Source organism: Myxine glutinosa, chromosome 8 (genome assembly GCF_964187855.1).
Source record: "Myxine glutinosa chromosome 8, kmMyxGlut1.1, whole genome shotgun sequence".
NCBI classification, from domain to species: Eukaryota; Metazoa; Chordata; class Myxini; order Myxiniformes; family Myxinidae; genus Myxine; species Myxine glutinosa.
The window spans coordinates 59,872,905-59,898,477 of NC_136268.1; the positions used below are offsets into that span (position 1 = coordinate 59,872,905).

The 25,573-nt window shown below is 45.7% G+C and overlaps 2 protein-coding genes across 2 annotated transcripts in view; one reads left to right on the forward strand and one right to left on the reverse strand.

Moving 5' to 3' along the window:
- Positions 1 to 25,573, forward strand: part of LOC144893281 (uncharacterized) — a 1,021,022-nt gene that overhangs the window by 521,615 nt on the left and 473,834 nt on the right. The window lies entirely within an intron of this gene.
- Positions 1 to 25,573, reverse strand: part of PIWIL2 (piwi like RNA-mediated gene silencing 2) — a 171,794-nt gene that overhangs the window by 55,285 nt on the left and 90,936 nt on the right. Inside the window, exons 5-7 of the mRNA XM_078782829.1 lie at positions 8,513 to 8,593; positions 1,002 to 1,115; positions 542 to 730 (exon numbers count right to left, since the gene is read on the reverse strand). Of these exons, the coding sequence (XP_078638955.1) occupies positions 542 to 730; positions 1,002 to 1,115; positions 8,513 to 8,593 (384 nt within the window). The remainder of the gene's footprint in view (positions 1 to 541; positions 731 to 1,001; positions 1,116 to 8,512; positions 8,594 to 25,573) is intronic.

A 25,573-nucleotide genomic window follows, 5' to 3' on the forward strand; every position in this document is an offset into this window, starting at 1 on the left:
TGAGTGCAGCGAGAAAGGCAGCAATATTATTATTGTGGGGTCGCTTGTACTTGGTGTTCCATCCAGGATGTGACGGCACTTCCGCAGTGGCTTAGCTTGTCCCGTCAACGGTCTTGTGTTGTGTCTCCTGTATTAGTCTGCATTTACAGCTGCATGTAAAAGAGTGAGATGTGCGAGATGCGACAGCGCGAGATGCGATAGTGAGATGCAATAGCGTGACTGTGAGATGTGCGAGGTTAGTGCGTGGGTTCACAGGGCTCATGATGCCTATTGCATCCAACATTTCGATATTTGATGATCCTTTTACAAATCACGTAGGTTTTCTTTCTACTGAACGGAAAACTTGTAGGGAGAGCATGGCGATAGTGAATATGACACTTCTGAAGATGTCTTAGGCTTAATATAGGACCAAAATGGCAGACGTATTCTGCTTTTTTTCAGGTTACAATTGTGGGTGGCATCAGGCAAGCTGTCCAACCAATGGGTACAGAGCGGACATACAAACACTTGCTACATAGATTTATCAAAACCTCAAAATTACTTGTAGTAGTCGGCAAAAGAGATTGATCCATCATGGCTTAGAAAGGTGCTCCGTGGTGTCTTGTCCCAAGCAATATCATCAATTCTGTAAGTGCGGTTGTTGTAGCGAGTGACCACTATTACACCCACCAACTGCCGCATGCATTCATCACGAAAGGTTTCATAACCTTTATGATTGTACAAATCTTGCCTGAAAAACAAAGCACAAGCTTATGAAACAGTTACACTCATAAATATAATGAAGAGCTGTTTTGCAGGTTTGAAAATACACCGACAGTGATAGGAAAACACAAAATTTTATTAATCTAAAAATAAATAATGCCCTTCCATCATTAGAAATAACAAGATTATCACAGATAATACAAAGAAAGTCAAAAATAATTTAGAATAAGAAAACCAAAATTGCACAAATTGCATTCACAAAAAGAAATCTGTTTTCAGAGCAAGACTGCCCCACTTACATCACTTCCAGAACAGAATCCATGCGCAACACTTTATGCGCAATATCCATCATGAGCAACATTCCTCCATCCACTTTCTTTACATTCATCACGTAGCCTGGCCAGATCTGCAGTCTAACCCCATGGAAGAAAACATCCAAAAAGTGAGACAGTTAATAATGCAATTTCTCTCAGCTAATCATAATTTTACGAGAATATGTACACCGTTACCGCTGCAAACACGGCAACTGTAACGCCTTGTTCACATGAGGCCTCCGGGTGCATCTCCGATACTGTTGGTGCATTTCCGATACTGTTGGTGCATCGCAGAGTTTGCTCATGCTTTTACTTGCAGTAATGAGTTGTGTTTAAATGTGGGGGTGGAAAAGCACATTTCACACTGGAGTGTTGCACATTTCATATGGTGATGCCTGGACGGCAAACAACAACAACAATCGGCATTTTAAGGCCATTTTCCCTGCTAGAGCGGGGGTTAGCCTTGCGGTCCCCATGACAATCTTCTCCGTTTTGCCCTATTTTCTGGCATCTCCCCTTGTTAACCCCCTTGCCCGCATTTCTTCTTCCACCATCTTTAGCCAAGTCTTTCTCGGTCTTCCCCGTCCTTGACTTCCTTCTACATTCATTTCCATCACTCTTCTCAACCAGTCACTTCAATATTTCCTCAACACATGCTCAAACCATCTCAACCTGTTTCTCTTCACAGCATCCATCACGGGCTCTATTCCCATCATCTTTCGCAATTCATCATTTGTTCTCCTCTCTCAACGATACTCCAAACATCCACCGAACCATTCGCATTTCCACCCTTCGTTGCTGCTCTACGTTCATTACCCACGTCTCGCTCCCATAAATCATAACACTTCTCACACATGCAGCATCCACCTTTCCCTTCAGCTTCAACGACACTCCCCTCCACGTCAGCACACCACTCAGTTCCCAAAACTTCTTCCATGCACATCTCACTCGAGCAACCGTTGCCGAGTCTGATCCACCTTCTCCATTCAGCATGTCTCCGAGGTAGCAAAATGTTTTCACACCTTCCAGCTTCATGCCGTCTCCAAGATCCAACTCAACATTTCCTCCATCTGCAGATCCCTCTGTGCACACCTTACACTTGAATGCAGCTGCCACACTGGTTAATGACCCTCTCGGACCACTACATTTTTGATGAACCCACTCAGCGCACATTGTACATTGAACGGAGTTCACTCCGACACCATGCCTGCACATAGCACACGGCCACTTCCCAGTTCTTTCCACCTCACCACATGCTTTACCACTTGCTATCACCTTCGTTTTTCCGATATTCACCTTCAGACCTTTTGTCTCCATACATTCCTTCCACTTGTTCATCTTCTCCTTCAGTCCATCCATACTTTCCGCAATCAATACCAGATCATCTGCATACAACAACTCCCACGGTAAACCCTCCTTTACATTCTGAGCCAGCACCTCCATCACAGCTACAAATAGTAGTGGACTTAGTACCGACCCCTGATGCACTCCCACCTTCACCTCAAACTCACCACTGTTCCCGTCCTTAGTCCTTACAGCTGTGCGCGCTCTCTCGTACATTGCCATCACCACTCTGATCAACCATTCCTCCACTCCTAACTTCCTCAATGCCCATGTCACAACTTCACGTGGAACCCTATCGAATGCTTTCTCCAGATCAACAAACCCAACAAACAACTTCTTCCTCTTCTCCATGTACTTCTCCTGCAACTGCCTTACAATAAAAAGCGCATCTGTCGGTCCTCTTCCTGGCATAAATCCAAACTGCATTTCTTCGATCTTGACTTTCTTCCTTATCCTCCTCTCCAACACCCTTTCCAATACCTTCATTCCATGCTTCAATAACTATCGCTCAATACGAGCCACAGTCCAGAGGGTCGCCTTTCCTCTTGCATCGAGGGCCGAGGGTACTTAGTTCCCAAACCATTGGAATGCAGCCTTCTTTCACCACCAGATTACAGATCTCTGTCATTCTCTTCACACCCCAACTTCCTGCTGCCTTCAAAATATCTCCCACAACTCTCGTCTGCCGTCCCGCTTTTCCACTCTTCATTGCTTTTATCGCTTCCTCAACTTCCTTCTCAGTTATCTTCTCTGCCCGTCCTAAAACTGGGTTACTCTCGATGTTGCCATCCCATTCAATCTCTGCATTCAACAGCATTTCCATATATCTCTTCCATCTTGCTTTAATTCCATCTGGGTCCACAACGATTTGTCCCACTTCATCCTTCAAGCAACTCACCCCCATCACATCACACCTCTCTTTCGCTATCTGCTTTGCAATCCTGAATACCGCTCTCTGACCCTCTTCCAAATCCAAGCGTTCTCCGAACATTTTCCTACATGCCTCCTGCAGCCCTGCGCCTTTGCTACCTCTTTCTTTGCAGCCTTATAACTTCCATGCTCTGCCTTTTCTGCCCCCCGTACCCTTCGCCTTCTGCCACTCCTTGAACTTCTTCCTCTTCTCGTCAATCCTCTTTCCGTACTCAGCCTCTCTTTTAATGCCTCCCTCACTGTCACCACTTTCAACCTCCACACCTTCATTCTCGGTTGGTACTTCACCCGCTGAGCTCTCCTCGCACCATTCACCCTTATGTCGCAGACAACCAAGTGGTGCTGTGAAACAGCCTCCGCCCCCGGGATCACCTTTGTGTCCCGGAGGTGCCCCCTATCTCGCCTACGCACCAGCAGGTAGTCAACGGTTGTCGTCGACCCACCTGACGTGTATGTAACAAGCTTATTGTCCTCTTTCTGGAACTGAGTATTACAAATCAACAAATCAGCTCCATCAGCAAACTCCAAAATCCTTTAACCTTCTCCATTCCTCACACCATATCCGTAACCCCCATGAACTCCCTCAAAACCGGCCATACTCCTTCCCACATGTCCATTTAGGTCTCCTCCTACCACAACAACTTCCTTATCTTTCACGTTTTCCATCAGCTTCTCTATTGCACACCAGAACTTGTCCTTCTCTTCATCGCTCTGACCAACATGCGGAGCATATCCCAAAATGACGTTCACCAAGAGCTTTCTAATCATCATTTTCACCATCATCAACCTTACACTCACTCTCGTCACACTCGCCACACTGTCTACAAACTCCTCAGAAAATAGGACACAAACACCATGCACGCCTTCTGGGCACCCTTGCCACACAAACTTGTATTTCTGTCCCTGCCTACCCTTCACCATTCTTACACCACTTCCCTTCCATCTCGTCTCCTGCACACAACATATGTCCACTCTTCTTCTGCCCAATACTTCCACCACTTCTCCTGATCTCCCTCCGGGTACGCACGCGCACGCACGCACGCACACACACACGCACGCACGCACGCACACACACACGCACGCACACACACACACACACACGCACACACACACACACACACACACACACACACACACACACACACACACACACACACACACACACACACACACACACACACACACACACACACACACGGCAGTCAATAAGGAACCTTAAAATATTTTTCACAACTTGTGTATTGCATGTACATGTAACAACTGTTATTGTTCAACATGATCTCCATTGCATTCAATGCATTTTTTCCAGCGCCTTACGATGGCCTGGATACCCCTAGGAAAAAAAGAAATTGGCCTGATTGTGTAGCCATTCGTGCACCACCTCTTGGACCTCTTTTTTTTGGATCGGAAAGTGGTTCCACCAAGCGCCTCTTTAAATGGCCCAAAGATGTGGTAATCCAAAGGGGTGAGGTCTGGCGAGTAGGGTGGATGAGCAAGACACTCAAAATGTCGGTCCTCGATTGTTGCAGCTGCAGGGCTGGCAGTATGGGGCCGAGCATTGTCATGCTGCAGCAAAACACCGGCAATGAGTAGTCCACGACGTTTTGATCTGATTGCTCGTTTCAGATGATTTTTAAGGTCGTCGTATGATGCACTGGTGACTGTGGTCCCTCTGGGCATGTAATGTGCTCTACAAGTGAGCCTCGGCTATCCCAGAAGAGCGTCAGCATCACTTTTGCAGCGGATGGCTGTGTGCGGAATTTTTTGGGCTTCGGTGAAGTTGAATGGCGCCACTCTTTGCTTGCCCTCTTCGTTTCTGGCTGAAAGTAGTGGACCCAGCTTTCATCCCGTCACTACACGCTGTAAGAAAGCGGCGCCTTCTGTTTCGTAACGTCGCAGAAGTTCTTCACATGCGTCCACTCGCCATTCTTTCAGTTCGGATGTGAGTTGTCTCTGCACCCACCTTGCGGAACCCCAGCACGTTGTGAATAATATGGTGTGCTGAACCATGGCTAATGTTCAATTCGGAGACAACTTCATCCAGCGTAATGAGATTTTTGCCTGAGCACACCCTCAACTCCTGCAACCATTTCTGGTGTGTCGGGTGTGTGAGGCCGGCCCGAGCGAGCATCTGCCACACTGGACACTCCACTTTTAAACTTCCTGTCCCAGTCGTACACCTACTGCAGCGATAAACATGCATCACCATATTGCATCTTCATTCTGCAATGGATTTCACTGGGATACACATCCTCACTTCCCAAGAAACGGATGACAGAACGTTGCTCCTCCCTGGTGCATGCTTCTAAGGGAGCCGCCATCTTGGAACTGCTCTTCTGATATCATACGTTCAACTGATATCAATGCAAAACTGAGGTGGGGCAACTGCGCATGCATCAATTCGGATCACAATGATGAACATCCAGTCATGATCAATTCAAATAGAAGCTGTGCAAATGCAGGACAATCACTGCTCAAGCGAATCTATATTACAAAACAGGAAGGAGTGTCTGTCCGTCTGTTCATCCCCAAACTACTCCCTCAGTTTTTGGGCTAGCCCCACCAAACCTGTGGAACGTTTTGGGGTCCCAGCGGATGTTGTAAGATAGGTAGGTTTCATAAATTCCTCCAAAAAATTATGATTTTGAAATCGACTCGATACGAACCTGCCCCGAATCCAGAAGTGAACACATGACGACAATGAGCTGGTTTTATAATATCTCAATACAACCATCATTTAAACACAGTATTTTGTTATTGTATCAATTTATGATTGGAATGATGCTGTTTGGAATTGAGTGAATACAATTGTGATTTTGAATTTACAGCCATATCCGCATATCCGGATGAAACGTCAGCACAGATTTAAATGTTTATTTTTTTTTAATGTCACGAGTGTTTGTAAAAGTTTATTTTTTATATTAATTCTATTTAATTTGTGATTGGAGTTATACTGTTTGGAATTGAGCGAATAAAATTGTGATTTCGAATTTCCAACCGCACGGTACTCCTCCATATCCGGATGCAACATCAGCAAGGATACAAAAATTTTTTTTTATGTCACGAGTGTTTGTAAAAGTTTGTTTTTATATGAATGCTATTTCATTTGTGATTGGAGTTATGCTGTTTGGAATAAAAAGAGATATTGAGTTCAAGTGAATGCTGAATGAGGCAAGTGAATGCTGAATGAGGCAAGTGAATGCCGAGGGTTTCTACTTTCTAAGCATGACATTCGCAGATCGCCATTTGCATATTCGCCATTGACTAGGTATAGAATCATTCAAACGGGTATGTTTTTCGTGAAAGTCCTTCACGAACCTGCTGTCCGTGATTGATGTTCGCCTTCAGGTGGGCACAGGAATGTGGAATTCATTGGTTAATGGTTTCCCATTTGCCTTTTTTTTTTTGAACCGAAGTCTTTCACGAATCTGCTGTCCATTTCTGGCGTGCGACTGAAGGTGCCACAGGAACGTGGAATTTATTGGCTCCATGGTTTAGTATTCACCGTTTCTGCATTGTTTGGTTGCTTGTGGCTCCCCACCCGTGCTTAGCACGGGTACCTCGCTACTAAATGCAACATAACGTGGCATTTGTAAACACTGGTGAGGATTGGAAACATTTTCCAAATGCATTTCAAACACAGTGACATAATTATTTGTTTGAAACTCCAGTGTTTAAAATAATATATAATAAAATGAAAAATACAAACTTTCAAAAAGAAAGAATTTGCTAATTATATTGACTACAAACATCCACTCCCTTTGGCAGTAGCCTTGGGGAGAGAGGGATGCTGCTATGGGGTGATAGTGGAGAAAATATATTTTGTGCCGTAGCTAATAATACTCCGTCTGCAGCAGGGTTTGGTAAACTACTTGCACTGTGGAATGTGCACAAGTGAAAATTGTAAGTTGTCTCCCTCCTTCTGGCAATTTTTTTTGTGCCAATTACCTGACCCTGGGTACGACCAACACGGATGGGATTTTTTAAACCTATGATTTTCAGGCACACGCACACACTAGGATGCTTCAGCATCAAAGTATAGACAAATTGGAGCATCCTTTGCAGAGAAACCTGTGAATCTTATGGGAACGACGGATGTGACAACAACTGCTGCTATAAATCACAGGCAAAATTGCTCAGTAATTAGTGCAAGACTATTCCACTCAGTACCGCTTTAATGGTGACATTCAGTCAAAAGTCATTCACAGGTGAATCCAATGTGCTGTACCACTAGATTGTGGGGTGCACCCAACCTCTTGTACAAAGCTCCAGGAGTAAAGGTGAGCCATATAAAAAAAATATAACCACCTTTAGAGGCCATTTTTCCCCACAAAGCGGGGTTGGCCTTTTTCGGGAACCGTGGTTGTTGTTGTTTTTTTTCGGTCCCCTTTTTGAAGCAATGTTTTACGGCCGGATGCCCTTCCTGACGCCAACCCTTTTTGCCGCCTTTAATGACAAACAGGGAATTACCAGTGAACTGGTACTCAATTAGCCCACCTCGGAAGGATGACAGGCTGAGTCAACCCCCCTGGCGTTAATTCAGCGATCGACCGGGATTCAAACCCAGGATCCTTGGATCCTAAGCCGGCACCGTAGCCGCTAGCCCAACACCACAAACAAAGGTGAGCCATATGAGAAGCCTATAATCGAACCTTGACAGACTGAAACTTAATGACCAGTAATGTGTCTTAACCTTCTCAACACAACTACAATTTATCTTGTCGATTATTTCAGAAACAGTGCAGTTTTGCAAATCGACTGCTCAAAAATGACGAACGGATGGTCTATTTTTGCACACATTCAAACTATTTAACTCCCTTTGTGTCATGCGTACTCTTCCGTTTTCCCACTTGCCCTCCATATGTCACATCTTTGTTCTTTCCCTTCAACCCCACTGTGAATTGTCAAAGGAAAACAAAACTTAAAATATCCAGCTAACATGAAGGAGTGAAGTGATTAATTTCCCTGCATGTCGTTTTTCCCCCCAGCAAATGCAACCACTCAAATGAACATTTTGGGAATGCCCATTCTGAAAGTGTATCATTCAATAATATCAATAACTCATAATGGATGCTTCTATTGATGGCTTTAGTGATTGTGCCCTAAGTTGTTTGGTGTTCCATAAGTTGTATTCCACTCTGAAAAGTTTGACCAACAGCAGGTGTATTTCTGCACAATGCAGTGACCATATAATGCACGTCTAAATTAGATTGTACAAGTACCTGTGCTGAGGAATCACGAAAGGGTGGTGAGGGTCAAAGTAGCTCTTTCCCACCAACTTCATCTGAAGGATGCGCATTACTCTATGGAATAAAATCAATACATAATCATCAGCAAAAAATAAATACATCAGCAGCATATATCAACATGTCAAATGAAAACATGACAGCAGAGCTTGCCAAATATTAGACAAATATTACATGCCAGTTTAGTCTTTTTTCTTCAGCCTCCTGCTTTTGATCAACGAATAAGAGAAACTGCTTCTCCCCTCTGTCTAGAATGATAGCCTCAAAGTCAGCTACTGCCTTACATCCCAAAATAAGGCACTTACAAACAATCCCCAAGGCATTCACAGCTTTCCCAAGATTTTCCCTGAGTAACCTATCATTCCCTAACCTTAAAAGGTTGTGCGTATTTGTCCAGTTACGTGTTCTTGGTTGCCCTCCCCAAGTCTAAGTTTTCTTGACATATTCATTATTTCAACCGACTTTTCTCTCATCGGTGTAACCAACTCTCTGTGTCTGATGTCGTATAACTGATGAAGAATATACACAAGCACAAAATGTTTGGAAGAGCATTAATATAAAGAATCTTGGAGAATATCATGATTTGTATCTTAAAACTGATGTTCATTTATTGGCTGATGTATTTGAGACTTTTAGAAGAGTCTGTCATAATATCTACATATTAGTCCCCACCCATTATTACATCGCCCCAGGATTGGCTTGGGGTGCCATGTAAAAAATGACAAAATAACCATTGGAATTAAATGGTGATATCCAGACTTGGCATTTAATATGGAATATTTTTTTTGTGGGGGTGAACTTACTTTTCAAGATGTCTTAGAACCAAAAGTTCATTGGAATTATGTTGAAATTATTCTAGATTTTGTTAATGTGACCTTTAACAACAACACAACAACATGCATTTTAAGGCCATGTTCCCTGCTAGAGCGGGGGTTAGCCTTGCGGTCCCCATGACAATCTTCTCCATTTTGCCCTATTTTCTGCATCTCTCCTTGTTAACCCCCTTGCCCGCATTTCTTCTTCCACCATCTTTAGCCAAGTCTTTCTCGGTCTTCCCCGTCCTTGACTTCCTTCTACATTAACTTCCATCACTCTTCTCAACCAGTCACTTTCATCCTTCCTCAATACATGACCAAACCATCTCAACCTGTTCCTCTTCACAGCATCAATCACAGGCAATATTCCCATCATCTTTCGCAATTCATCATTTGTCTTCCTCTCTCTCAACGATACTCCGCACATCCATCGAACCATTCGCATTTCCACCCTTTCCAGCCTTCGTTGCTGCTCTACGTTCATTACCCATGTCTCGCTCTCATAAATCATAACACTTCTCACACATGCAGCATACACCTTTCCCTTCAGCTTCAGCGACACTCTCCTCCTCATCAGCATGCCACTCAGTTCCCGAAACTTCTTCCATGCACATCTCACTCGAGCAACCGTTGCCGAGTCTGATCCACCTTCTCCATTCAGCATGTCTCCGAGGTAGCAAAATGTTTTCACACCTTCCAGCTTCACGCCGTCTCCAAGATCCAACTCAACATTTCCTCCATCTGCAGCTCCCTCTGTGCACACCTTACATTTGAATGTAGCTGCCACACTGGTTAATGACCCTCTCAGACCACTACATTTTTGATGAACCCACTCAGCACACATTGTACATTGAATGGAGTTCACTCCGACACCCTTCCTGCACACAGCACACGGCCACTTCCCAGTTCTTTCCACCTCACCACATGCTTTACCACTTGCCATCACCTTTGTCTTTCCGATATTCACCTTCAGACCTTTTGTCTCCATACATTCCTTCCACTTGTTCATCTTTTCCTTCAGTCCATCCATACTTTCCGCAATCAACACCAGATCATCTGCATACAACAACTCCCACGGTAAACCCTCCTTTACGGTCTGAGCCAGCACCTCCATCACAGCTACAAATAGTAGTGGACTTAGTACCGACCCCTGATGCACTCCCACCTTCACCTCAAACTCACCACTGTTCCCGTCCTTCGTCCTTACAGCTGTGCGTGCTCTTTTGTACATTGCCATCACGACTCTGATCAACCATTCCTCCACTCCTAACTTCCTCAATGCCCATGTCAATACTTTGCGTGGAACCCTATCGAATGCTTTCTCCAGATCAACAAACCCAAAAAACAACTTCTTCCTCTTATCCATGTACTTCTCCTGCAACTGCCTCACAATGAAAAGCGCATCTGTCGTTCCTCTTCCTGGCATAAATCCAAACTGCATTCTGTCGATCTTCACTTTCTTCCTTATCCTCCTCTCCAACACCCTTTCCAATACCTTCATTCCATGCTCCAATAACTTTATCGCTCGGTACGAGCCACACTCCAGAGAGTCACCTTTCCCCTTGTATAGAGGGACGAGGGTACTCAGTTCCCAATCCACTGGAATGCGGCCTTCTTTCACCACCAGATTACAGATCTCTGTCATTCTCTTCACACCCCAACTTCCTGCTGCCTTCAACATATTGTTACAGACGTGGCTTAGATGTTAGTTTACCGAGCGGTTTTGGTATGACCACGTCTGCACAAGTTACCGATTATACTCGACGTTGACGAAGCCGCGCCACGCTGGCTCAATAAGAAAAAGAAGACACCCGGCTGGGTTATAAAATGACGACACCAGGGATACGGTTCTCAAGACCTCCGGAGGAGATTATATTCGTTACGGAAGGTCAGATTACAGGGACGAGAGGTACAACATAGAAAGACAAGCACTTAGACACAATCTTATATTATTCCCCAACAGACGACAGGCAAACGGGACAACGGCTGACTCACACGGGGGTTGATGGAAAGGACAGGCGGGTAGCGATGGCTCCAGGTGCACCTGTGCTCAAAGGTTAGAATCGACCCGGTCCGGTCCAGAGATGCGGGAGGTTTCACAGCGCTCGGAGGGGACGTTCTTTCACAGGCGGGCCTTTCTCTCTCAGCGCTCGCAGGTCCTTCTTTCTCCAGCTCGGGGCGCATCTTTTGTCACATCCGGCGCGGGGCCGCGTATATCCGGCGGGGAGTGACACGCCCTCGGCTCGTTAGCGCCGCCCCAGATGGAATCGGCACGTTGCTTCTCATTGGGTGCGTGCGGGGGGGTTTACCAGGCTCCGCCCTTGACGAGGAGCTGACAAGGAGCCCCTTCGTGGTAACCCCGTGGAGCGCGTGGTCAATGGCGCTAATCGAGCCGGTGTGAGGACGCATCCTCCCCCGCTCCGCCGCCATCTCCTCTGTTGTTGTTGTAATTGTTGGGGAAGAAGATGGAAGGAGGTATGGGAAAGGTCCTAAACTCACTACTGATGCCATATAATCACATTCTGGTGCAACGAAGAGTCATAATTAATGGAGACGAGGCCTTAACTGACATAGACTAAGAATAACTAGGAAGATGTCCGAAAGTTGTCTACGTGTGGTGCGGTGGACCTGGGCACGACATTTAATGGGGGAATAAGGGGAAGGTCGGCTCTACTGATTGTTATTTACATGCAATGGGACTAGGGAATGGGGGATTGGGGAAAGTTGGGGAGTATTGGAGAAAATAGGGGAATATTTACAAGCGGATATGGAGGCCAAATTCCATATTCGCAACAATATCTCCCACAACTCCCGTCGGCCCTCCCGCTTTTCCATTCTTCATTGCTTTTATCGCTTCCTCAACTTCCTTCTCAGTTATCTTCTCTGCCGGTCCTAAAACTGGGTTACTCTCTATGTTGCCATCCCATTCATTCTCTGTATTCAACAGCATTTCCATATATCTTTTCCATCTTCCTTTAATTCCATCTGGGTCGACAACGATTTGTCCCACCCCACTTCATCCTTCAAGCAACTCACCCCCATCACATCACACCTCTCTTTCGCTATCTGCTTTGCAATCCTGAATACTGCTTTCTGACCCTCTTCCGAATCCAAGCGTTCTCCGAACATTTTCCTACATGCCTCCTGCGCCTTTGCTACCTCTTTCTTTGCAGCCTTCCTGGCTGCCTTATAACTTTCATGCTCTGCTGTTTCTGCTCCCGTACCCTTCGCCTTCTGCCACTCTTTGAACTTCTTCCTCTTCTCGTCAATCCTCTTTCCAACCTCAACATCCCACCACCATGTTTCCGAGTGCCTCGGTGGTCCTTTTGTCCATCCACATACCTCACCAACGGCTCCCAACAGACTAGCTTTCATTGACATCCAACCACTTTCAAGCTCAACCACATCATCCTCTACCCTAGTCAGCCTCTCTTTTAATGCCTCCCTTACTGTCACCTCTTTCAACCTCCACACCTTCATTCTCGGTTGGTACTTCACCCGCCGAGCTCTCCTCGCACCTTTCACCCTTATGTCGCAGACAACCAAGTGGTGCTGTGAAACAGCCTCCTCCCCCTGGATCACCTTTGTGTCCCGGAGGTGCCCCCTATCTCGCCGACGCACCATCAGGTAGTCAACGGTTGTCGTCGACCCACCTGACGTGTATGTAACAAGCTTATTGTCCTCTTTCTGGAACTGAGTATTACAAATCAACAAATCAGCTCCATCAGCAAACTCCAAAATCCTTACACCTTCTCCATTTCTCACACCATATCCGTAACCCCCATGAACTCCCTCAAAACCATCCATACTCCTTCCCACATGTCCATTCAGGTCTCCTCCCACCACAACAACTTCCTCATCTTTCACGTTTTCCATCAGCTTCTCTATCGCACACCAGAACTTGTCCTTCTCTTCATCGCTTCGACCAACCTGCGGAGCATATCCCGAGATGACGTTCACCAAGAGCTTTCCATCATCATTTTCACCATCATCAACCTATCACTCACTCTAGTCACACTCACCACACTGTCTACAAACTCCTCAGAAAACAGGACACCAACACCATTCACGCCCTCCGGGCACCCTTGCCACACAAACTTGTATTTCTGTCCCTGCCTACCCTTCACCATTCTCACACCACTTCCCTTCCATCTCGTCTCTTGCACACAACATATGTCCACTCTTCTTCTGACCAATACTTCCACCACTTCTCCTGATCTCCCTGTCATTGTCCCCACATTCCATGTCCCAAACCTCAGAAACCGATCTCCACTTCGGGCTGCACCCTGCCCATATGTACTTGTGATTGTCATGGTTCTCTTTTTTGAGGCAATGTTTTTATGGCCGGATGCCCTTCCTGACGCCAACCCTCTTAGTCGTCTCTTACGACACGCAGGGATACGGTGTACCTATTCTGACCAGGGTACACACTGGGAAACGTTTAAAACATGTAAATTCTGGGGGGGGGGGGGGGGGGGGGGCGTCAGCATCACGGCTGCGGTTTAGACATATTCCAACAATATCCAAACAGAACGATTAAAAAAAAAAAAAAAAAATCCGGGAAAAGTCTCCAAGCGAGAACGTCGATTTGAGAAAGAAGGAGCAGAGGTGGAAGAAAACGAGATACAGGGGGCGGGGCACAAGCCCAGATGAGGAGGAGAGCGAACAAGCACGTGTCCGGGAGGAGAGAAAGAATCAATATAGAATTATTTGTCTAGGGAGGTGAGGTGAGGTGAGGGGGAGAAAACAAAATAAAAGAAACAAGCAATACAGCGAAGGAAATAACCCAAACCGACAAAACACCGACTGGGGGAGGGAAGCCCCAAGTCACCAGGCCGCGCACGAGGTACGACCCAGAAAACGATTAACTACACACAAGTTTGCACGAACCACAAACCAACACCAACTAGAAACACACAATAACACGTACACAGCAAAATAACCAGTGGAAATTTGACAAAGACAAGAATGGGAAAACACTCAAACTTCGATGCCGTGGAGAGCTCGAAGCACGCCTCACTCGCCCGAGGAACCGGAAGTCTCTCTAATGTGACCTAATGATGACCTAATAATGACCTAATAATGTGACCTAATAATGACCTAATGACCTAAAGTCTAATGTGACCTTTAAAAGAAACAAAAACCACATTTGACATTTCAAAACAAATAAATTGATCCTTGAAAGTGATGTAAACTGATATCGAACTCAATTCATGGACAGTACTGTGTTAAAGTTCTGTACGTTTTCCAGAAGTATCTCTTTATTTTGCACATTAGGCAAAATTTTTTTTAACAAAAACAAAAGTTAAATTACGACTGGGATTACGGACAGTAAAATTACAGTTCAGTACTTCGTGTAACCCCCACAAGCATTCAGGAGAGCACGTACATGTCGAGGCATGCTGTTCACGAGATTTGCCAAGGTTTAGACAGGAATCGCTGGCCATGCAGTGACAATAGCCTGCTGCAATTCACGCACAGAGGTCGGCTGCTGGTCCAAGTGGTCGATTTGACACGTTATTTCTGCCCACAAGTTCTCTATCGGATTCATATCCAGGACATGGCAGGCCACTCCATATGCTCTACACCACGGTCAGTAAGAAAGTGTTGGATCATGCGAGCACGATGAGGCCGTGCATTGTCATCTTGGAAGACAAAGTTTCCTCGAAAGGCTGCACGAGCAAATGGAAGCAATGTTTCTTCCAGAATGGCCCTGTACTTGAACTGGTTCAGTTTTCCATTCAGAACAACCAGGTCAGTTTTGCCCCCTGCATGAAAAGCAGCCCAAACGGTCACCCCACCACCTCCAGCTTGGACTTTTGGCACTATACAATCTTTGTTGTAGGCTTCATGCACTTGTCTGCGCACTCGGACGCGGCCATCTTGACGATAGACCAGAAATCTAGACTCGTCACTGAAGATCACATGATTCCAGTGTCCTGGCTGCCATTGACGGTGCACTCTGGCCCACTGCAATCTGCGCTGGCGGTGTTGTCTGGTCAGGCGTGGCTTTCTCAGGGGACACCTGGCGTATACGGCGAATCTGCGCTGGCGGACACGATAGCCTGCTTGAACCAGTCGTTGGTTGACTATCCTTCTGGATATAGGCACATTTGTCAGTTGCTGCCACTCAGCCCTAAGCCGATTAGCTGACTTGGTATGGCCAATGCGGACTAACCGGTGCAGCTGGCGATCATCCCTCCTTGTGGTTCTGCGGGGATGTCCTGGCCTCGGTATTGGAGTAGGGACACCCCTCTGAGCATTTCGCTTCAGGATCTTTGACACCTGACCTTGAGTGATGCCATCCTGCCGAGCAATAGCACGCTGTTTCATGCCGTAATTTCGTAAAGCCACCACTCCATGACAAACAGCATTGTCGAGTTGACGGACCATCTCCAGAGGAAGCGGCAATTACTTTTGGAGATGTGCAGCAGTTGTTTTCCACTAATACAGAACGCAGCAACCCTTGTATACCCGACTGTGAAGCCAATCATCAAATGCACCTGTCCGTACATTTTGCCATGCCACCTGCGATATAATCCTGTTGTTGACTTCTTGCTGCGACAGACAATCAGTGACATGGTTCTTTTAACAAATAAATCACCAAAGTGTAAAAGAAACTCACCAGATTGATATACTGAGTTAAGAAAGTAAACCCGTCAAGAAAAAAAAAAAAATCCATATTAAATGCCAAGTCTGTAGATATGCTTTTGATGATGGAGAAGGCCAAAAGAGGTGGAATATCACAAGTCTATTCAATTTGTATGGATGGGCTATGTCTCAATCTTTACCTTATGGAAAACTTAAATAGGTAAAAGAGAAAGATTATGAAAAATAGAGAAAAATTTATAGACAGCAATACCCCGTTTTACGCCATTTGGACCTACGTCAAATCCGACTTTACGCCACTCTTCTAGAGTAAATTTCAGTTCAGTGAACGTCATGGTGTGCGACTTTACGTCACTCCTACAACATAATAGGACGCGAAAAAAATTAATTTTTCCTTAAAAATATATTTAAAATAAATAAAATAGTACATAAATTAACAATAAAAGAAGCTAAAAAACAATTTAAAATTCCATAAAAAGCACATTAAAAATGTAAACAAATGTACGTACAGTATACTGTACATACGCGTAGCTGCTGGTTCTCATTCAAAACAAAGGCGATGCCATATGCATTTTGTCCTGTGCTGCGGTCGCGTGCTTGCTTTGCCTTTCGCTGGTATTTTTGTGATTATTCCTTTGCTGTGTAAAACAACCAACGTAACGTGGCAACGGCGAAACATGACGACGATGCCGGCTCGGACGACCGTCCGTCGCAGACGTCACGTCACGTCACCGTGCAGTGTGCAATGTCCGCGACGAGGTCAGGCCCCATGGCCCATGTGAAACGACGAACGACCGTGTCATGCCTTGAGCCGGGGTGCCTCGTCGGGCACCTCGCCGGCATCCGGTGTCGACGAACCGATCGACGTGTGCATGGATTTGCAAATGCCTGCCTGTACGTCGTCGTTTCTGCGTATATCGCATCGTCCAAAAAAAACGAAGCACGCAACTTCGGCCGCTCGAGGAAAGACGGGGCACGCCTACGACTTGGAGGCGAGCGTCGATCCCCGGTGCGGCCGGGTTCACGGAACCCTGAGCTCGTTCGTTCGTCAGACGACACGACCACCGGTGAAACTGCTCGGACATGATGGGTAAAGCACGCAGTGGTGAAGCGGGCCGCAGAGCCACTCGGCACACAAGCCAGCTCATGGTCGACACGTCCGTGCCGGTCACCCCGACCGATAGAAAACAACTGAGGGACTCCCGATGGGGAGCGGCAAAGATTCAGGGTGAAGCCGCAGCCTCCTCCAGTTATTTACTCTAGTTTTACGGTGTTTGTCCTCATTTTAAGGCATTTTAAAGACATTTTTAAGACATTACGCCCGGTTTACGTCAAAAACAGAGTTACGTCACGGCTTATGGAAAAAATTAATGACGTAGGCCGGGGTATTGCTGTATATATAATTGTGTGTGTGTGTGTGTGTGTGTGTGTGTGTGTATATGTATGTATGTATATATATATATATATATATATATATATATATATATATATATATATATATATATATATATATATATATATATATATATATATATATATATATATATATATATAATCGTTAGATTAAATAAGACGCGGACGTAGCTTCAGGACGTCGATCTTTAATTGTCGACAAGCTTTCGACCAACAAAGGTCTTCTTCTGAGTCTACAACAACAGCAGGTATGTATATCAGTCAAGTATGTATGGTGATATGTGTGTGAGATGTGTGATGTGTGTAGAAAATGCATACAGAAGGAAGAGCCACGCCAAAGTTCACTCACCAGCCCCAAGTTCAACGGAAGTGATCGTTTGCGTTACGGTCACTTCCGTTAGGGTGCACGTGCATATACAAATATAGAGATATACATACATAAACACACAAGCATATATTCATATCCCATTTATATTCATATAATATATTTATATATTTATATAAATGACATATAAAGGTCGAGTGAATGAATGCATGAATGAATGATGAATGAATGAATGAATGGGTTACGGTTAACAATTTGATTGGGTTGATGTGGGAACATGCTTTAGTCATCAAAATTTATGCCATGAGGGACTTTTGTCCGAAGTTTGTGTATCCAAAAGGACTCACGTTTCAGAATCGTGGTGTGTGATCGATTTGTGATTGATTCAATGGCAGAGATCTGAATGTCATTTATAGAGTGATCCGGTTGATTAAAGTGTATCGTGTAAGGTAGAGATTTGCCCTGACTGGTGTGGAAGTTATTGATTTCTGACCGGGTGTTATTAAATCGTGTGTAGAGTGTATTTTCAGTTTTTCCAACATATTGTTTGGTGCACTTTTGGCAAGTGATTAGGTATATGACCCATGTAGATTTGCAGTTCATATAGGAGGTGATGGGGAATTTTTGTCCAGTGCTAGAACTACAGAATTTGTTTCCTTTGAAACACCTGTCCAAAAGTTGTTTCCTTGTTTCCTTGTTTCATTTGCAAGAACTACAGACTACAGAACTACAGAAACTACAGAAAGGAAACAAATTCTGTAGTTCTAGCACTGGACAAAAATTCCCCATCACCTCCTATATGAACTGCAAATCTACATGGGTCATATACCTAATCACTTGCCAAAAGTGCACCAAACAATATGTTGGAAAAACTGAAAATACACACTACACACGATTTAATAACACCCGGTCAGAAATCAATAACTTCCACACCAGTCAGGGCAAATCTCTACCTTACACGATACACTTTAATCAACCGGATCACTCTATAAATGACATTCAGATCTCTGCCATTGAATCAATCACAAATCGATCACACACCACGATTCTGAAACGTGAGTCCTTTTGGATACACAAACTTCGGACAAAAGTCCCTCATCATAAATTTTGATGACTAAAGCATGTTCCCACATCAACCCAATCAAATTGTTAACCGTAACCCATTCATTCATTCATTCACTCTACCTTTATATGTCATTTATATAAATATATAAATATATTATATGAATATAAATGGGATATGAATATATGCTTGTGTGTTTATGTATGTATATCTCTATATTTGTATATGCACGTGCACCCTAACGGAAGTGACCGTAACGCAAACGATCACTTCCGTTGAACTTGGGGCTGGTGAGTGAACTTTGGCGTGGCTCTTCCTTCTGTATGCATTTTCTACACACATCACACATCTCACACACATATCACCATACATACTCGACTGATATACATGCCTGCTGTTTTTGTAGACTCAGAAGAAGACCTTTGTTGGTCGAAAGCTTGTCGACAATTAAAGATCGACGTCCTGAAGCTACGTCCGCGTCTTATTTAATCTAACGATTATATATTCAATACAAATGAGACGCCCTGCTCGTACTTTGGAGTTTCTACTATTTCTTACAGTGATATATATATATATATATATATATATCTATATATATATATATATATATATATATATATATATATATACACACACACACACACATATATATATATATACACACACACATATATACATACACATTATATACATACAGTTAAGCCCAAAATTATTCATACCCTTACCAAATCGTGTTATTTGAGGAATGAGTTTCTTGTGGCTTACGTTACATAAGAATGTGACAAACAGCTGAAAGAATCTCACTGCAAGAGACATTTCAAGAAATACATTGTTTCGGCGGTATTTTATTGACAGATTTACCAAAAATGTCATGTCCAGAATTATTCATACCCTTGCTTAAATCAGTTCAAAGTCACATTCAGTAATCAACGGAAAAGCCTCTGTTTGTGATCACAGCCTCCAAACGGTTCTTATACTTGCTCACAAGGTTTTTGCATGTCTCTACAGGGATTTTGGCCCACTCCTCCGTCGCGAAGGTCTCCAGGTCTTTGAGGTTGGAAGGCTTCCTTGCCATCACTCGGGTCTTGAGCTACCTCCACAGATTCTCGATTGGGTTGAGGTCCGGACTCTGGCTTGGCCACTCTAGAATGTCAACATCATTATCCCGGAACCATTTCTTGACTGACTTGGCAGTATGTTTTGGATCGTTGTCCTGCTGATACGTCCAATGTTGCCCGAGGTGAAGTTTCTCTGTGGACCGTTTGATGTTTTCCTCAAGGATCTTGATGTACAGCTCCTTTTTCATGATGCCATCCACTTTGACGAGATTGCCGGGCCCACTGGCTGAGAAACATCCCCAAAGCATTATGCTCCCGCCTCCATACTTGACGGTCGGGACCGTGTTCTTCGGGTTGTATGCTTCACCTTTTTTTCGCCAAACGAAAGCAATATCTCTGTGCCCGAAAAGCTCCATTTTCGTCTCATCCGACCACAGAACTGATGACCAAAAGCTTGGATCTTTGTCCAGGTGCGCTCTTGCAAATGCCAGACGAGTTTCTCTATGCATCTGTTTCAGGAGTGGAGTCTTTCTTGGTCGGCGTCCATGGAGTCCCCCATTGTGCAACGTCCGCTGGAGTGTCTGCCTTGATATCTTGGTCCCAGACTCGCCAAAGTTGTTCAGGAGAGCCTTGATGGTGATCCGTTGATTGTTGTTGGCCTCTCGCCATACTTTTCTTGCCACACGAGGTGACACCTTTGGCTTCCGACCACGCCCTTCAATGTTTTTTCGTGTGGAACTCCTTGTACTTCCTAATTATGCTTTGTATGGTGGCAACTGGCACTCGGAATTGCTTCAAAATAGCTTTGTAGCCTTTCCCCTTTTTGTGAGCATTCACAATGCACAACCGAAGGTCCTCAATGATTTCTTTCTTCTTCGCCATGGTGACTACGAACTGAGAATGATTGCATCAGCTCCCCTTAATTTATAGTCTAAAGGCAGAGTGTTGTTCTATAACATTCCTCACTGTACATTCAATAGACCACATTTGTATTGTATTCAGATTTTATGCACACACCTTGGAATAATTGCATAACATTATAAAGAATCTGAGGAATGTCAAAAGCATGTGCATTATCACAAACATTGGCCTCAATTCTGAGATTTGGTATGGGGTATGAATAATTTTGGACAGGCATAAAAACAAAAACTATTAACATTAATTGTTATGCCAATAATGTTGAGCCAAAATATAATGTGGATTTGTTCATGCCAACTAAATGTCCTTGCGTGAAGTGAAAGTGAAAGTGAAAGTTTGGACATACATACATACATACATATATATATATATATATATATATATATATATATATATATATATATATATATATATATATATATATATATATATATATATATATATATATATATATATATATATATATATATATATTGTTACTGATCGCGGTTTAGATGTTACTTTGCCGAGCGAAGGCTCCGCGACCAAACAGTTACTCCCCGATTAGAACCCGATTCCACCCAAACGTTGGCCGGATCGTACCGCGGCCGCTCAATGAGGGAAAAGACTAAAACGACGAATGCAAAGAGGAAAACGAAGGCAAAGAAAGGTTTGGAAATACTACTGAATTTATTTACTATTTACACACATAAGCAAAAAGCAAGCAGTCACGTTTATTTACAACACATAAGACGCAGGTGACAGTGCAAATACTAGCTTATACAGACTTAATTAACCCAGGGACAAGACACACAGAACAAACTCACGTACACAAGAAGGGTGGAGGAAAGGAATGAATGCTGGAAGGAGGAATGGGAAGGTTCAGCTGGGGCAGATGGTTCGGGCTTGATCCCGCACGGGACGTCGGCTGGACCTCGACGGCCACCGATGCCACCGCTATCTGGTCCCCGCGGGGTAACGGGTTCAAGCTGCCTGGTGGAGTCAACGCTGCTTGTGGAGCCAAAGCTGCTTCTCTGGCTCACCTCAGGGCGCGTCTGCCGGCTCTGGCGCAACTGCTGGTAATTGACCTTGAACCTTCTCTCTCTTGGCCCTGGTGTCTCCTCACCACCGACAACTCAACGCAACCAACGCAACCACTGACCCTCCTCTGACGACCAACTCACGACTCACTCACTTGCTTCTTGCGTGCGCGCCTTTTATAGCGCCTCCAGCGATCAAGCCGCCGGCCTTCCTGACACGCCCATCGGTGTGCTCACCTCGGCCCTGGTTGGTCACGCGACCCTCCCGCTCCGCCCTTGATGACGACGGGCGGGCACGCCCCTCTTCCCCTCTATGACGAGGTGGAGACACGCCTTTCTTCTCCGACCCTGCCTCGTGGTCAATGGCGGTTATTGGAGGGGAGGTAATTGGCAATCGAGGGTTGGCAATCACGAGAGGGGATGTAAAAGGAAATGGAGATTTTGGGGATGGGAATGAAAGGGGATCTATTCTCTTTCACTGGTGCAATGGAGTACTTCAATTAATGGGAGACACAGCCTTACCCTAAACCACAGAATAAGAGATAACTATCAAACAGGGGTATTCTATTATTTGGCTGACGTGTATGCTTGTGGACTAATTATGGGATGCCCTTTCACCTTTACACAGCTCCGGAGGCAGGGGGGCGCAGAATAAACAATAATAACAATTCACTCAATCAAAAAAATATACAGTTCTCATATCCGCAACACTGCACCCTCCTCCTCTTAGGCACGTCCCGGGCCTACAACTTTTATTTAGTGTGACACGTAGGTGTAGTTCCCTCTACTTTTAACCTGACCCTGAGTGCGACAGTTTTAAAACATAAATAAATGTGTCCCGCTGCTCCATTGCACCCTGCCTAACAGACTTACGCCCACAGTTAACCGAATGGCGGAATGGTCTTCAAACTACACATTTACGGTGGGGAGCATTATTTACAATGACGCTATTTTTATTTACAAGACTAACCCAGGACCTGCGATTGTTCTTTCTGGGGGGGAGACAGTCTGCTCTGCATCGACGCACCATGAAAGCACCCAAAAACGCACCAATACAAGCACCCTCAAGCACCAATCAGTGCAGTCACCATAGTTCATCAGTGTTCAATCAAAATAAAATCAACAACCCCTAACCCTGCAGGTGATCTCTTGCTCTTCGGCTCCCTCTGCTGGTTATTATTATTATTTGTTCTTCCAGATGTTGTCATTCTTTCATTTTCTTACTGGCGGCCTATTTGCAATAAAGTGTGCCCAATGTGTCCTTTTTATTTTCTTTATTTATGGCCCACAGGGCCGACTACGTGTGGTTCACCTGTGGGGCATCGGTGCCCTGTGGCCAAGGTCCGCCAGCAAGATTTCGGGCCCTCATGGCCGGTTCCAGCAGAGGGGCCATGCCCCAACCCATGGGGTCCATAAGTGGTGCTCGGCCACAGACATGTGGTCCATAATGTGGTGCATCGATGCAGACAGCTGGTTCTGAGAGTTCCGGGCGCACAATGGCCGACTCACGCACGCTCCCCTCGGCGCCCCATAGCGCACAGGTCATGTGGGAGACAAAAGGGGGACAAGAGAAATGAGCGAGGGGTAAGGTCACAAGGGTACACGTCAATAAGGCAATGCAAGGCGAAATGCGTACGGAGAGCGAAATGAGAGCAAGCTCGTCCCTACCGTACGTCACCCCCCTGTCACCTACACTACCCTTGCCCTTACCCCATATGTACAAAAATCTACACATTACCAATCCGTCGCTACCGTCACGTCTTCCCCCTTATTTCCCTTATACCAAATTCGTCTTCACTCCCCCACTATTTCAAAATTTGCCATCACCAAATTCAGCATCAATCCTCATAAGGAGGAAGAGATGGAACATCAAAGCACAATGTCACACCCACGTCATGATGCGTCTCACAATCCAAAACATTTGCATCAAAAATAATTAAACATGGCATGGTGTGGAGTACCTGTCACCTCAGGTGAGTGGATGCAGATGGTGCGAGGAGACTCCAATCCTACCTATCCTCTAAATGACCTTAACACACTTTACACTACCCGGGGTCTTTCCCTGCCAATCCATTGGCCAACTTACACTGTGGGTTCTACAAACCAATTCCCATTGCCCAAACTGTGGTGCTTCTCAATTTGGGGTCTCACTCCCCCGATTCATCTCCCGGTGCCCTCGCACAATTTCTGGGCTGCGACGTGTAGCTCTCCCAGCAGGTCTACCCACCTGCACACCTCCACCACTGCAGTTGCCACCCGAGCTTACCTAGCTCCTCACCCTAACCTAACTAACTGGGGAAAGCCCCTCCTGGCTCTGTCACCCCACTCGGTGCCCTCTGGCACTGGGCTACCCGGGTCCGTCCTCCGGATCCTCGGGCCCCATCCACAACAACTACTACCGGCTCCCAGAGCCCACCTGTGGCCTCACCTGGCCGACATCCTCACAGTGGTGGAGTGCCCAAACCAACTACACACACTAACAGGCTACACGCCCAGCCAATTCCACAACACTAATGCACCCATCCAAAGACCATTCTTTCACCCGCACCACAGATGCCAATATCCAACCACAATTTACCTGTACCCTCTACCTAACACTTACACTACCCGCCCCGGGTATCCGTGATGGGGGTCCACTCTTCCCCCATTCACACCTTCGCACCATCCACTCCACTCCACAATTTCCACCATACTCACTCCACGACCATCCATTCCAATACTCCATACCATTTATTCCATATAGCCACATACACCTGTTGTTGCACACCTGTGCAGTCACCTGGTGCCACCTGCACCCTCCTCCTCTTCCTGGACCATTTGGTCAACACAACACGCAATCACCACTACTCCCTCATACACTGCTCCATCCACCTGTTCAGTTGCACACCTGTTCAATCCTCAAACACACGGCATCATCTCATCTAACTACTCCCCTCTGAAACTTGCGCTTCCCAGTCGCCCCTTTAAACTATTGCGCTCCCACGTCATTATCATCCACACTAATCTACCTGCGTCCCCACTACAGGTGTCATTGTCACTAACTAACCTTACCGTTACCTAATGTCAATCTCTAGATCCCTATACACGATATATCCTAACCCTCCCGGGCTAGTTTTCACTGCCATCAACCCCATAAACCTAGTGCTCCTTTGCCCCCCCCCTTTTGTGAGGGATGACAGAGTTGCCATCCCACCACATCGGGGAGGTCCCACTATCAATTTTGCTCGTCCAAATTCCAACCAATTTAAAAAAAATTCCATTTACTGCCAATTCTACCCACTATTATAAATTTCGTATCAAATCACTATCACTATCACCATCATCACAGTCCACTATATCCTAGCCTCGGTGCGTCGTGACATCATTAAACTCGGTTCGTAAAGCCGAGCAATGAATTCGGGTGGTTTGGTTGCCTGCAGGTTGAATCCGTCCGGCTTTCGGTTCAAGGGAGGTGGTTTGGTTGGGCCGAGATTCCACGCACCATCTCGGCGCGGCACCTTGCGGTCCCGGGCCCGATGGCTCAATCTCCCCCGGTCGGAACCCCGTCCCCACGAGGGGGCACCGTTCCGCCTCCTCCCACTCGCCCTTGAACCGGACCGGTCGCCTCGCCCGACAAAGCCCGGACTCGACCGTGCGGGGCGGGGCCAAGCCCGAATCGGCAACGACGCTTCGAAGAGAAGCGACGCAGCATCGACCCGCGCCGGGCCTCGCACCCAACAAAGCACACCGCGCCCCGAGTGCTCGCATCGGCTATCCGTCGCCCTAACCGCTAACCCGGTTACCGTCGATGCTTCACTTGCATGCTCACACGCATACG